We start from the raw sequence: 14,340 nt of genomic DNA, 5'->3' as shown, positions 1-14,340 counted from the left end.
GGCAAAATTACCACAGGCCAACCCACAAGTGCCAAAGACACTTGAAGAGGGACACTGCTTACAAGTGTCTGTATGCTAATGCTAGGAGCCTCCAAACCAAGATGGGAGAACTGGAGTGCTTGGTCTTAAAGGAGAGCATTGATATAGTGAGCATAACGGAGACCTGGTGGAATGGAGAAAACCAGTGGGATACGGTTATCCCTGGATATAAACTATATCGGAAGGACAGGGAAGGACGTATTGGTGGCGGAGTCGCTCTATACATGAAAGAAGGCATTGAATCCAGCAAGCTCGAAACCCCAAAAGAGGCAGACTCCTCCACAGAATCGTTGTGGGTGGTGATACCATGCCCCAGGAGGGACTTAATACTGGGAACGATCTATCGTCCCCCTGATCAAAATGCTCAGGGAGACCTTGAGATGAGATATGAAATTGAGGAAGCATCCAAACTAGGAAATGTGGTAGTAATGGGTGACTTCAACTACCCAGACATAGACTGGCCGCATATGTGTTCCAGTCATGACAAAGAAGCAAAATTTGTAGATATTCTAAATGACTATTCCCTAGACCAGTTGGTCATGGAACTGACCAGAGGGACGGCAACCCAGGACTTAATCGTCAGTGGGGACCGGGACCTGGTGCGAGATGTAAGTGTTGTTGAACCGATTGGGAGCAGTGATCATAGTGCTATTAAATTAAACATACATGTAAATGGCCAATTGCCAAGAAAATCCAACACGGTCACATTTGACTTCAAAAGAGGAAACTTCACAAAAATGAGGGGATTGGTAAAAAGAAAGCTGAAAAACAAAGTCCAGAGGGTCACATCACTCGAAAATGCTTGGAAGTTGTTTAAAAACACTATATTAGAAGCTCAGCTGGAGTGCATACCGCAGATCAGAAAAGGTACCGCCAGGGCCAAGAAGATGCCAGCATGGTTAACGAGCAAAGTCAAGGAAGCTCTTAGAGGCAAAAGGTCTTCCTTCAGAAAATGGAAGTCTTGTCCGAATGAAGAAAATAAAAGAGAACACAAACTCTGGCAAAAGAAATGCAAGAAGACAATAAGGGATGCTAAAAAAGAATTTGAGGAGCACATTGCTAAGAACATAAAAACCAACAACAAAAAATTCTATAAATACATTCAAAGCAGGAGACCATCTAGGGAGGCGATTGGACCCTTGGATGATAAGGGAGTCAAAGGTGTACTAAAGAACGATAAGGAGATTGCAGAGAAGCTAAATGAATTCTTTGCATCTGTCTTCACAGTGGAAGATATAGGGCAGATCCCTGAACCTGAACTAACATTTGCAGGAAGGGATTCTTAGGAACTGAGACAAATAGTGGTGACGAGAGAGGAAGTTCTAGGCTTAATGGACAATATAAAAACTGACAAATCACCGGGCCCGGATGGCATCCACCCAAGAGTTCTCAAAGAACTCAAATGTGAAATTGCTGATCTGCTAACTAAAATATATAACTTGTCCCTCGGGTCCTCCTCTGTGCCTGAGGACTGGAAAGTGGCAAATGTAACGCCAATCTTCAAAAAGGGATTCAGAGGGGATCCCGGAAATTACAGGCCAGTTAGCTTAACTTCTGTCCCTGGAAAACTGGTAGAAAGTATGATTAAAGCTAGATTAACTAAGCACATAGAAGAACAAGCCTTGCTGAAGCAGAGCCAGCATGGCTTCTGCAAGGGAAAGTCCTGTCTCAGTAACCTATTAGAATTCTTTGAGAGTGTCAACAAGCATATAGATAGAGGTGATCCAGTGGACATAGTGTACTTAGACTTTCAAAAAGCGTTTCACAAGGTACCTCACCAAAGACTTCTGAGGAAGCTTAGCAGTCATGGAATAAGAGGAGAGGTCCTCTTGTGGATAAGGAATTGGTTAAGAAGCAGAAAGCAGAGAGTAGGAATAAACAGACAGTTCTCCCAATGGAGGGCTGTAGAAAGTGGAGTCCCTCAAGGATCAGTATTGGGACCTGTACTTTTCAACTTGTTCATTAATGACCTAGAATTAGGAGTGAGTGGTGAAGTGGCCAAGTTTGCTGACGACACTAAATTGTTCAAGGTTGTTAAAACAAAAAGGGATTGCGAAGAGCTCCAAAAAGACCTCTCCAAACTGAGTGAATGGGCGGAAAAATGGCAAATGCAATTCAATATAAACAAGTGTAAAATTATGCATATTGGAGCAAAAAATCTTCATTTCACATATACGCTCATGGGGTCTGAACTGGCGGTGACCGACCAGGAGAGAGACCTCGGGGTTGTAGTGGACAGCACGATGAAAATGTCGACCCAGTGTGCGGCAGCTGTGAAAAAGGCAAATTCCATGCTAGCGATAATTAGGAAAGGTATTGAAAATAAAACAGCCGATATCATAATGCCGTTGTATAAATCTATGGTGCGGCCGCATTTGGAATACTGTGTACAGTTCTGGTCGCCTCATCTCAAAAAGGATATTATAGAGTTGGAAAAGGTTCAGAAGAGGGCAACCAGAATGATCAAGGGGATGGAGCGACTCCCTTACGAGGAAAGGTTGCAGCATTTGGGGCTTTTTAGTTTAGAGAAAAGGCGGGTCAGAGGAGACATGATAGAAGTGTATAAAATTATGCATGGCATTGAGAAAGTGGATAGAGAAAAGTTCTTCTCCCTCTCTCATAATACTAGAACTCGTGGACATTCAAAGAAGCTGAATGTTGGGAGATTCAGGACAGACAAAAGGAAGTCCTTCTTTACTCAGCGCATAGTTAAACTATGGAATTTGCTCCCACAAGATGCAGTAATGGCCACCAGCTTGGACGGCTTTAAAAGAAGATTAGACAAATTCATGGAGGACGGGGCTATCAATGACTACTAGCCATGATGGCTGTGCTCTGCCACCCTAGTCAGAGGCAGCATGCTTCTGAAAACCAGTTGCCAGAAGCCTCAGGAGGGGAGAGTGTTCTTGCACTCAGGTCCTGCTTGCGGGCTTCCCCCAGGCACCTGGTTGGCTACTGTGAGAACAGGATGCTGGACTAGATGGGCCACTGGCCTGATCCAGCAGGCTCTTCTTATGTTCTTAATTGCTGTGAACCGCCCAGAGAGCTTCGGCTATGGGGCGGTATATAAATGTAATCAATCAATCAATCAATTAATTAATTAATTAATCGTAATCTACTTGAAGGCACATAACAACAACATCATACAAAACAGTATTCAGGTCAGCAATAGATTGTACAAACAGTGTTAATTCCCCCCCCCGCAAGATCATGGCACATTCCCTGAGGGCCCACAAGCAGGGCCTCCCCTGGCTGGTTGAGGGGAAGGAGCTCTTTCCAGTGTCTGGGTCCAAAGCCATTTAGGGCTTTGCACAGCAGTGCCAACACCTTAAATTAGGCCCAATATCTCACTGGCTACTGGCATTATTGGGAGACCTTCATCCTCCATGGGTTGATTTGGTGCGCTTAGTGATCTCAGCTCAGGAGCAACGTGGCCTGGCTGGCCTGCTCCTGCTCCTGAAGGGGTCCATGCAGCATCCCTGCCAGCCCCCAGCCCCACTGTGTTCACAGCGGAGATGACTGTGTGACTCAACTGAGCTTTGATTTGTACATCATGCCAACTAGGTGGGCTGATAGTAATAATTTTAGGAGGCTCACTAGAGTGCCTCTTCCTTTATAACCACTCCAGCTAAATGATTCTTACTTTGAACCATCTCACTTTCCCTCTGCTGTGCAAATTATTGTGTGTAAGTGATTAATCCCCCTTTTGAATCCATTCAAAAAGCTGCTGGCCCTTTTTAAAGCATCACCCACTATGGTTTTATTCAAGTTGTGTCATAGTTGAGCAGTGCTAAGATGGTCCCTTTGTGTAACTCTACCACACGGGGACACTATAGTTAAAGGCAGGGCTGACACCCAGTTAAAGAAATCTTTGTTGATTAGTGGATTAGTTCATGGGTGGCTAATCTGTGGCTCATTTACACCCCCAAAATATTTTGCGCCCCCGTTTGTCTTTTTTTTTAAAAGTTTTTTAAACATAAGAAGTGTCTGCTGTAGTCCAACATTCATTTTTGTGTACTGTTGCTATGTTTCCCCGCTGTGATACTGTGATGCCAAAAGGCTTTTGTTTGTTTTTTAGAAAAAATCCTTAATTTAATGTTTAATTTATGTTTTTAACTTACTGCTCCCATAGGTATCCCACTGTGATGCCAAAGGGTTTTTGTGGCCCCCAAAATTTGTCCATTTAAATTTTAAAAAATTGTTTTAAAATAATATATTTTTGTACTGACCACTCCTGCAGGTCCCCTGCTGTGAGTATATAATGCTAAAAGGTTTTCATGAACCCCACCCCAGATCCCCAAATGTGTTATTGTTAAAATAAAAATAAAAATTGGCCCTTGCCCACTTCTACACTTGGAAGATGCTCATTTTGATGTGCCACCCGTAGAGGGTTAAGCATGGCCCAATATGGCCCTCAGCCCAGTGAACGTTCACCCTCCTGGACCAATCGATCCACTGCATTCAGACATGTTTGCCTATGAGCTCTGAAGCAAGAATCATGCTGCCTGTCTTTTTAGAGGATAGCAGGGCCTCACCTTAGGAGAAACACACTGTCTCTGCTGTGTGATTGGGTGTGTGTGGAAGGGGACTCTTTTAGGGAGTTCCAGAAGGACAGCAGCCCTGTTGGTCTCTTGCAGGAAAAACAACAAAAGACTTGTCTTACCTTAAAAACCAACAATCTCATTTTGGCATAAGCTTTCGTGGGCTTAAGCCTGCTTTGCCAGATGCAAAAGTGCCGAAGTGGGCCTGACTCCTCAAAAGCTTATGCCATAATATTTGTTAGTTTTTAAGGTGCCATGAGATGCTGTTGTCTTTTAAGATGGTATGTGCCATCTTCACTTTTCAAAGTACTTGCATTAAAACTATTCTTTTAAAATAGATCTGCTGCCTGATTAATTGGGGGCACCTTTTGCATTCATCAGAGTTTAATTGATTTATTTGACAAATTAATGGATGAAAAGTTTTATTTATGTATTCGTTTGTTATTTATTTTAAAATCTATATTCCACCCTTCCTCCCAAAAGGAGCCCAGAAAAGTTGCAGTGCTACTTAAAGAAAGAACGGAGGGAAAAATGTTTGGGTGCATCTTATCTGCTGTGCAGTCTCATGTGTCCGTTAGGACAATCCTCCTCCACCCCCAGAGCTGAGCGCTTCTTTTTGCGTGTTCCTAGCTGGGATTGGCTTGCAAGAGCCACCACATCTTCCTTGAAATCAGGCTTGCAACTCCTTCTTAGTTTTGCGTCTCATGAAGGGACATAGATACCTGCACCTCATATTGGCAACTGGTTTTTGACACTCTACTCAGGAAAAGCTGCTTTGTGGGATGGATGAGGCCGTGGAGTTTCCTTTCTTGATAGTGAGGATAAAGCAGCCTAGTTGATGTCAGCGCTTGAAAAGCTGGCTTTGTGCCTGCCTTTCTTCCCTCAGTGTCAGGAAGCAATGCAAGGAAGACCTTTCTCCAGGAAGATGGGGATAAACAAGGCTTTCTTGAGAAGCCCTCTTCTTTCCTATGAATTCAAATTATGGCTGCAAAGGAAAAAGTGGAAGCATGCTCTAAGCAAACTCATTCCATCAGCGCAAGGACTTTTGACTGCGCAACAGAACTTCTCCTCCCTCTGCTCTCCCTGTGTGCAAACTAAATATATTCTAAAGTCGGTCCAATCCTCCAGAGCAGATCTGGTGATGGTGCGGGATGCACACAGGGAGGGAAGGAGGGGGGAATTCTGTTCTGCAAGCTGAAGTCCTTGTGCGAACTGAATGAGTGCCTGGGAGAATGCCGTACGTGCACTTCTGCTCCTTCCTTTGCAGGCAAAATACTCTGCTTTTTGAATGTGGCACCTTTTCTGTCGCCATGTGACAGAAAATGTCCTGCCTCTGAGGTCGTACATGAGGTCAGGTCAGGGAAAAGTGGGTGTGGCTAGCCCTAAACTGCCCGATGGGCCAATCTCCAAGGCATGATGGGACTCCTTAGGGTTCCCACCCTACTCAAGAGGGAATTTGGGGGACAGGAGGAGGAATAAAAATCAGCCTGGCGGCAGGACTTCATACTGACACACAGAGCTCCTCTAGCAGGAGGAAGGGAGTGGCTCCTGGATTGCTCAGGGTGCCTTGCCAAACATGGGCTACCCTGGGATTGCTCCCCTGAGCCAGGCTGGCTTTCTGCCCTTTCCAGACTCTTCCTGCTCAGTTTTCAGGGCTAGATTGTCGGAAGAAGAGCTACGATTTGACTCTAGTTGCTCCAGAGGTCTCAAGATCTCTGACCTATAATTCAGGCACTGATACTTTTGGGGTTTTCACTCTCACCAGGTGTGTGACTAAGCCCTGGGGCCATGAGCAGCTGTGGTTGTCGTAACACTGGCAGTCCATAGCAGGGTGTTCTCGTGGCTAAAGGTGCTGGCGGGCCACTGGTGCTAAGTGACGGAACTGCCCTCTGTGTCGGCTACCACCAGTATTGTGTTGCCCCTGGCTTTAGCTCCAGGATCAGCCGCTCTTTACTATAGTAACATGGCAGAGTAATGCTAGCAGTGCACTTCGTACTGCTCTGAGGCACATGGAGGTAGGACTCCACAAGGGAGCTTCTCTGGAAGTGGCTGCTCATGCGACAAAGGCTGCTGCTTCCTTTCCTCCGGCACGTGCACCAGAGGCAGGTGCTATAATCTGGGGTTATAACTTCCCCTGACACACAGTGGAGTGAAATGGCGAGGCCCTTCGCCTCCTTCTTCTGCTCTGCGTGTGAGGTGTGGCTTCACTGTGCTGAGGATATATACAATTATTTTGGGGTGGGGAAAGCCTCTCTCTGTTTGTGAAAATAGGCTTTTCTTCTTCTGCCTGTAGGTTACATTCCTTTTGGAACGCCTATTGTGAGTATTTTAGCACTTCATCCCAACTGTGCTTGCTTGTAGTAAGAAATGCATTTTTAGTACTTGCTCATGAGCCAGTGTTGCCTAGTGGTTAGAGTGTTGGACTGTGACCTGGGAGACCAGGGTTCGAATCCCCACACAGCCATGAAGCTCCCTGAGTGACCTTGGGCCAGTCCCTGCCTCTCAGCCTCAGAGGAAGGCAATGGGAAACCCCCTCTGAATACCGCTTACCATGAAAACCCTGTTAATAGGGTCACCATAGGTCAGAGTCAACTTGAAGGCAGTCCATTTCCATTTTCATGATTCTTCAAATTCTCCGTGGATGTTTTTAAGGATCTCATTGTGTGCAAAGTACCCTGTTGGGTATTGTTAAGGGACTCTCCTTTCTCTTTGGCACTTAACATGATGCTTCTTGGTTTGTGCCAGGTGAGGGAAGGAGATGGAGAAGTTTTCCACCTCGTGTTCAGTTCAGTTCTGCCTTTCAAGGATCCAGCTTGTTTCCCTCTGACGCACTGTGCTTTCATTCCTCCCCTCCCCCAGTGATGCTTCCTCCATCTGTATACCTGCCTGAAACATTTAATGAAGAAGTGCAACTGTTGGAAGTCCAAGGAAGTCCAAGGGAAGTATTTCACTTGGCTGAAATCAGTGGGGGTGATGTGAGTGGGGTGAAATGAGGGTGCTGGAGGAAAAGCAAAGGGACCATGATGCCATAGTTTGAGGCTCAGAAATGGATTCCACTTGGATGTTGTTTCTAGATGTCAAGCTGTGCCTTTTGTCCTAGGGGCAGAACAGGCTAGGGTTGGTCCAGAAATATTTATTATTAATGAGAAGCCCACTTCTGGTGGCCAGCGGAGGGTGCCTGGGCCTGAGTCCCAATCTGAATGTCTGAGAATTATTTCTTATTGTGAAACAAATGGGGACGCTCTAATGGGAAAGCAATTACAGTAGGGCCCCATTCATACAGCGGGTTATGTTCCGGACCCCCGCCTAAAAGCGGAACTCCATCAATAGAATGGCGCCCGACGGCCGAAAAACGCCATAAAAGCAGAACAAGTGCCATATGAGTGGGGCCTTACTCTAATTGAAAGTCGCCGTATTAGCAGAATGCTGAAAAGCGGGGCCCTACCGTAGAAGGTTACCCAGTGTGCTGGGCCTTACTTGTCTTGCACCGCTTCCCATCATTAACCTGGAGGTAACGCAAAGGAATTTCCTGGTGGACTGTGCCCCTGTGGGCCAGGTTTGTCCATCTCCCACTCTGGCGTCCTCCTTAATGCCACCTAAAGTCCCCTGCCTCGCCTTACCTCGCAGTAGACAGTAGCTGCTTTGCCTCTCCGTTCCATTTCTTGGCTACACCTTAGTTATTCTGAGGCTTGAAAGACGCCCGTGGATCCATTCTGGGCCGCATTCCTTGAGACATATGGCCCTTTCTGTAATGATATGTCTTGAAGGAGGTAATGGCGCAGTTCCCAGCTTAGAGAGGGGAAAGGTGTCCTTATTTATGTTTAACATTTGGGTGGTAATCTGTAATTAACTTTGCAAAAAGTTAAACACAAATTTTGAGTTAGCAATCAGGTTGACACCAAAATCGGCCCGAATCCAGACCTGTCAGAGGAGCTGAGAGCTGTCAGCAGAGCTCAGTTTTGTGAGCTGTAAATGATAAACTGGAACCTCTTGTCATAAAGCAGAAAAGGGGATATTCAAATGTTACATTTTAATTTTAACATTTATGCCAATTGATCTGTAAAATGTAGTGACATAATTGGCAGCCTGCTCTCACAGTCTGAGTCTTAAACTGAGCATACTGGGAAGAAGGGGGGTGGAGGGAGTGGAATTGGGAACTCCCCTTCCTGCTCACCAAGAATGCTTCAGTCTCCGTTGCCTAAATTGAAGTGTGTCTGAACTTGGGGCAAGCATTTGTGTCTGTCTGCAGGGTGTCATCTATGAGCAGCAACCGGGTGGCTCCTTCTGCCTCGGGCAGGGGTCTGTATGTAGAGTGCAGCCTGACACTGTATCCATCAGGGCGTAAGAAGAGCCTGGCTGCAGCAGCTGGATCAGGCCAAAGAGGGCCCCTCTGGTCTGGCCCCCTGTTTTTCACAGTGGCCAACTAGATGCCCTAGTGGGAAGGAGCCCACAAGCAGGACCTGAGTGCCACAGGACCACTCTCCCCGCCTGCGGCTTCCAGCAACAGGCATCCAGAGGCAGATCGCCTCCAACCAGGGCTGTGGAGTCGGTACGCCAAACCTTCGACTCCGACTCCTCAATTTTTCTACTGTCTGACTCCGACTCCACCCAAAATTGCTTCCGACTCCACGACTCTGACTCCACAGCCCTGCTTGCTTCAACAGTGGAGGTAGAACATTGTGGCTAGCAGCCATTGATAGCCTTATTCTCCTCCATGAAGTTGTCTTATATCCTTTTAAAGCCATCCAAATTGGCCATCGCTGCATCTTGTGGTGGTGAATTCCATAGCTTATCTCTGCACTGTGCGAAGACGTATGTTGCCTTCTCTGTTCTGAATCTTGCAGAATTCAGCTTCATTAGATGGCCCTGAGTTCTAGTATTATCCATTTTCTCCACTGCATAATTTTACATACTTCTATCATGTCCCCTCCCACTCGCCCAGCAAACAAGGAAAACCTGTGGGGACAGAGGGATGCATCAAGCAGATCTGGGCAGAGGGTGGAGAGGCTTGCCGGCAACCAGGCCAGGCAATCTGTAGACCAGTCTGGGAACCTTAGTAAGAAGAAGGCTTGGCTACTTCTGAGTCTTCTTAAGGTGCCAGGGTCCTTTGCCTGGGGGGTCAAAAGATCTGATGCCTGTTAGGAAACTATTTTGACACAGGAATTGCCTTGTGGTTTTAAAAGAGAGGGGTCTGATGTTTCCCTCCCCATCAGAGATCTGGCACATTTGACAGCCCCTGCAGTTTCTTTTTATCTCTTGGACTCCCCCAGCCAGTAATCAGATATGTAGCTGTGTGTTCTTTGCCACACTCTTGCCCATATGGAGAGCTTGCATGAAATGTGCCTCTTACAGGCATGCAGCTTCCTCTCCTCCTCCCACCACCCTCATGGCTCCCTCCCCCTGCCTGCAGATAAGCAGCGGCCTCTTACTCGTCCACAGCCTTCTCCTGCTTCCCTGAACCTCTTCTTGGGCTGTTGAGTCTTGCGTCCACCTGTCCCAAAGAGAGGTTTAAATTGGAATACATTTGCAGCTTGTTCATAGCGATGTATCTTCACATTTAATAATTGAGCTGTTTAACAGCCATTGGAGACGGTGTGTGTGTGTTTCAGTTGCTGTTGGTGGAGGCAGTTCCATCTAAAATGCTTTGACTGTCTTTGCCATGGATCTTGCAGAGGTGGGGGACGGGGAGCTGCGTCATCTGTGAGGGAAATGGAGGCAGAGCCCCTGAGAGCTCTCAGGATCATACAGAGAGTTTCCAGAAGGAAACCCCCTCCCCTGGGGCACTTGCAGGGACTGTGCAGGATTTCTTGATTTGGGGATTAGGAAGAGGAGGGCTGGGGTTTAGCTGGCCTCCTTTAGTTTCTTTGATCCTAAAGAATTCAGTGTGGGCCTCTCTCTGGAAGATGCCAGACACGTGTGCAACCACTGGAGCCAGGAGAATCTGCTCCCAGGTCTCTCCTCCATCTTGGCCTGAGAAAGACTGTGCCTCAGCGGCTGTGTGGCTGCTTTGCATGTAGAAGGTCCCTGGTTCAGTCCCCAACATCTCCAGCTTCAGTCTGTGGCATCTCCTGGCAGGGCTGGGAAGGAGTGTTTTCTCCTGAACCCCCGGAGGGTCCTGGAGTACTGAGCTAGATGGGCAGAGAGTCTGACTTGGTCTAAGGCAGATTCTTAAAATGTAAATATACTGCCTTCAAGTCGATTCCGACTTATGGCGACCTTATGAATAGGGTTTTCATGAGACTGAGAGGCAGTGACTGGCCCAAGGTCACCTAGTGAGCTTCATGGCTATGTGGGGATTTGAACCCTGGTCTCCCAGGTCGTAGTCCAACACCTTAACCACTACACCACACTGGCTCTCGAGGCAGATTCTTTCTTATGCTCCTGCAAACAGCAAGCAGCATCCCTTTATTACCCAGGCCAAACTACAGGCGTGTCCTGGGAGCATTTTTCCACGGGTCAGTCGTTGCCATCTTGGATGCATTTTCCTGGCAAGTCTGGCTGGTCGTTGGCCCCTTTGGCTTTGGCACAGTGGTGGCATGCCAGCCACGTTGCTGCCTGACATCCCCAGTGCACAAGCAACAAGTGTGCGCAGCAGTTTTGCCCCATTTGGCTAACGAGAGAAGTGAAGGCCTTCATCCCCTGCCCAGGCTGTCTGTGGGGTTGCTTTTGGAGAGCCCAGCCCCTGCTGTTGCCTGCCTGATAACTCACTTAGAGGTGATGCAGAGATAAGTTGGGAGCCCCTCCGAGCCACCAAGAAACCAGAGAGTGGAGCAGGTTCAGTTGCTGTTATCCCAGGAGAAATTGTGATTGTGTAAAGCAGGCCCAAAGTTGAAGGAGAACCTTTCCCCCCCCCCACACACACACACGCTTGGTTTCCTATTACGAATCCCATTTCCTGTGTGATGCTGTGGGGCAACTTTGTCAGCAGCAGCAGGAGCAACAGCAGCAACCCCACTGAGGGGTGCAGAACTCCTTGCGCTGCTCTGGGACACCCCCTCCTCCCCAACCCCAGAGGCACTTCATTCCTTTCCCCTAAAGTCTCCCCCTTTTCTCTCCTAGGTTGTTGGTCTTCTCTTGCCAAACCAGACGCTGGCATCCACCATCTTCTGGCAGGTAATGATTTTGTGCCTGTCATCACTGAATTTGAAAAGCTTAATTTCTGTTCACGGTTGCTCCCAAAAATGCTAGCAGAATCCTGGCTTTGAGCTTTCTTTTGGCTAGTAGGATGGGGAGACTGGAGGGAGGTGATCATTTTTGGTAGGGGACAGACCCCATGGCAGTGACTCTGTTTCAGGGAGGCACCCTGTTGCATTTATTTAGCATAGGCATAGAGAACCTTCAGCCTGTGGGCCAGGTTAGGTCCGCCAGGGGCCCTAATTTGGCCCATGTTTTTCCCCAGCCATGCCCACCTGCCCTACACCTGACATCAGGTGTGGGGTAGTCAAGCTGCAGCTGCAAAAGAACAATTGGGAACATTAGAGTAGGCCTTCAGTTATTCTTCTACAAGCGGGGCTCGTATTCGGTGCCTTTTAAATTTGGCAGCAAACATAAACTCCACTGGAATAGGCTCCACTTGGGAGCTCCCGATCAGAGCCCCCAAGCGCAGCCGATTCCTGCTGCAAGTTGGGCTTGCTATTCAGTGCCGAGTGCAAGCCCTGCTTTTGGCAGAGATCTTCAAGGGAAGAAAGGAAAGATGTCATGGTAAATTCATGTGATTGATAGGTGGGTGGGCACACCCACCTGTCAAAATGACCCACCAGCTGGATCCTGTTTCCTGCCCCTGCTTTAGTAGGAACTTGATAGGATCACATTTTCTTGTCAAGAAGGCCTGGCTGTCATTTACCACAGGGAGGGACAGTAGCTCAGGGGCAGAGCACCTGTTTGGCATACGTAAGGTCCCAGGCACGATCCCCAGCAGCATCGCCAGGTAGCGGCTGGGAATGTTCCTCCCTGAAACCCTGCAGAGCTGCTGCCAGTCAAGGCAGACAATACTGAGCTGGATGGACCAGTGGGCTGACTCTGCCCAAGGCCGCTTCCTCTGTCCCTGAAGCATCCTAGTGGCCAAGCAGCAACCTGCAGGCTGGGATGCAGAACTGTGAACCCAAATGCAGAGACTGCCTCTTGTCTGTTCTGAAAAACAATCCCGAAGGACTGCCGAGCGTCCTTGAGATTCCTCTTGCTCTTCCTTTATTTCATCAGATTTACATCCCGCCCTTCCTCCCAGTAGGAGCCCAGGGCGGTTATTAGCTTTTTATGGTTAATGCTGCCTGCCTGGGAATCTGCACGGCGGCGGCTGTAACCACAGACACAGGGAGGATCAGGGAGGATGCTGTAGGGCCCCCCCAAGGCCTTGCCCAACCCTGGGCTCTTCACACTCTGCCAAACAGCACCGAACTTGGCTCGCTGCTTAAGCTCCGTACATTCCTCACAATGCACCGGGTCTGCCGACTAACTGTGCACAACAGCCTTGACAAGCGGCACCTAGCATTCCCACTTGACAGGTCCCTGCACTCTAGCGGCCTCCCTCTCCACTCGGACAGGTTCCAGGGCCTGAATATCCCCATCACCAGCATAGGCTCCCTTGGGATGCCCCAAGGATGTTTCCTGCCTGAAACGCTGTGGAGCGTTTGGGGAAGGCCAAACGAGATGGACTGATTCCATTAAGGAAGCCACAGACCTGAACTTACAAGATCTGAACAGGGTGGTTCACAACAGATGCTCTTGGAGGTCGCTGATTCATAGGGTCGCCATAAGTCATAATTGACTTGAAGGCATATAACAACAACTTCCTTTGCACAATGATGACAGTATCCCCATTGACAGGGGCCTGGTGGAGGGAGAGGGAGGCAGCTATCTTGGGGCCCCTGACAGTTGTGTTGGTGCCCCCTCTTACAGGCACATATGCACACAACTCTCCCCCAATGCTGTCAGGTCTTTCCAATGGTGGGGAAGTTGAAGAGCCCAAGAACTGGAGGGATCTTCTGCTTCCTCTCACTGGGTCCCAGCCAGGCATGAAGGGCTTGGCAGCTGCCCAGGGATGAACAGTGGTGGCAGGCCTGCTTCTCCATCCCAGGGGCTCCCTTCTGTGACAAAGGTCTCAGATGTCTGGGGCAGGAAGAGGGAAAGGCGTCCCTGCCAGTCTCGACATTCTGCATTGGTGACAGGTGGAGCTAAGGAGCCAATCGTGGCTCCTCATTTGGAACAGGAGCTTCCAGGCGCCTTTTACATGTTGGGTTCAGGCTGCAACTAGAGTGTGGTTGAAAGCTAAGAGGACTTGATGGGAGGCACCTACAAGCTTCCAGGGGAATGTCCATTGCTTCGATGTGAAAGGAAGCCAGTGGTTGCTCTCTAGGAAAATATGAAACAGTTGAGCTAATCCCTGGAATTTACCTAGCCAAGATGGATCAATGCCTGCGGTAGGTTCTTCAGCACATCGTAAATGCAGATCTGTGTGGTAAGTAAGTACAAAACAGCTGGACCATGGAGGGAGGGTGAACATTTTCGGGGAGCAGGAAACTCTTGAAAATTCACCCCAATGACTGGGAAAGGACACTGGAGATTGCTCCATGGAAGACTTCCTTTCACAACAGAAACCAAAAACAGTGACTTTTCTACCTGTTTTTCTGCACACCTGCCTTCTCGCATATTCCTGCACCGCTGTGTCACAGCATTCTCAACAGGTCTGCATTCCAGGCATCTATGGAGAGCAGAGCACAAGCATGAGCTGCTGTGGTATCTTGTGCAAAATCAAGCATCCTGA

At 48.3% G+C, this 14,340-nt stretch overlaps 1 protein-coding gene across 10 annotated transcripts in view; it reads left to right on the top strand.

The window, feature by feature from the left end:
* The window catches only part of SFXN5 (sideroflexin 5), a 150,268-nt gene that overhangs the window by 69,444 nt on the left and 66,484 nt on the right, over nucleotides 1-14,340 (top strand). For 8 of the 10 annotated variants that reach the window (XM_061583705.1, XM_061583715.1, XM_061583714.1 and 5 more), the window contains one exon: nucleotides 11,640-11,693. In XM_061583705.1, coding sequence (XP_061439689.1) covers nucleotides 11,640-11,693 — 54 coding nt within the window. Of the gene's footprint in view, nucleotides 1-6,873; nucleotides 6,900-11,639; nucleotides 11,694-14,340 lie in introns of all 10 variants that reach the window. The other 2 variants (XM_061583711.1, XM_061583709.1) reach the window with 1 other exon arrangement.

This window comes from Rhineura floridana, chromosome 9 (assembly GCF_030035675.1).
Source record: "Rhineura floridana isolate rRhiFlo1 chromosome 9, rRhiFlo1.hap2, whole genome shotgun sequence".
Lineage (NCBI taxonomy): Eukaryota > Metazoa > Chordata > Lepidosauria > Squamata > Rhineuridae > Rhineura > Rhineura floridana.
The sequence above is the reverse complement of the archived record's forward strand: the minus strand, read 5'-3'. Positions and strand labels throughout refer to the sequence as shown.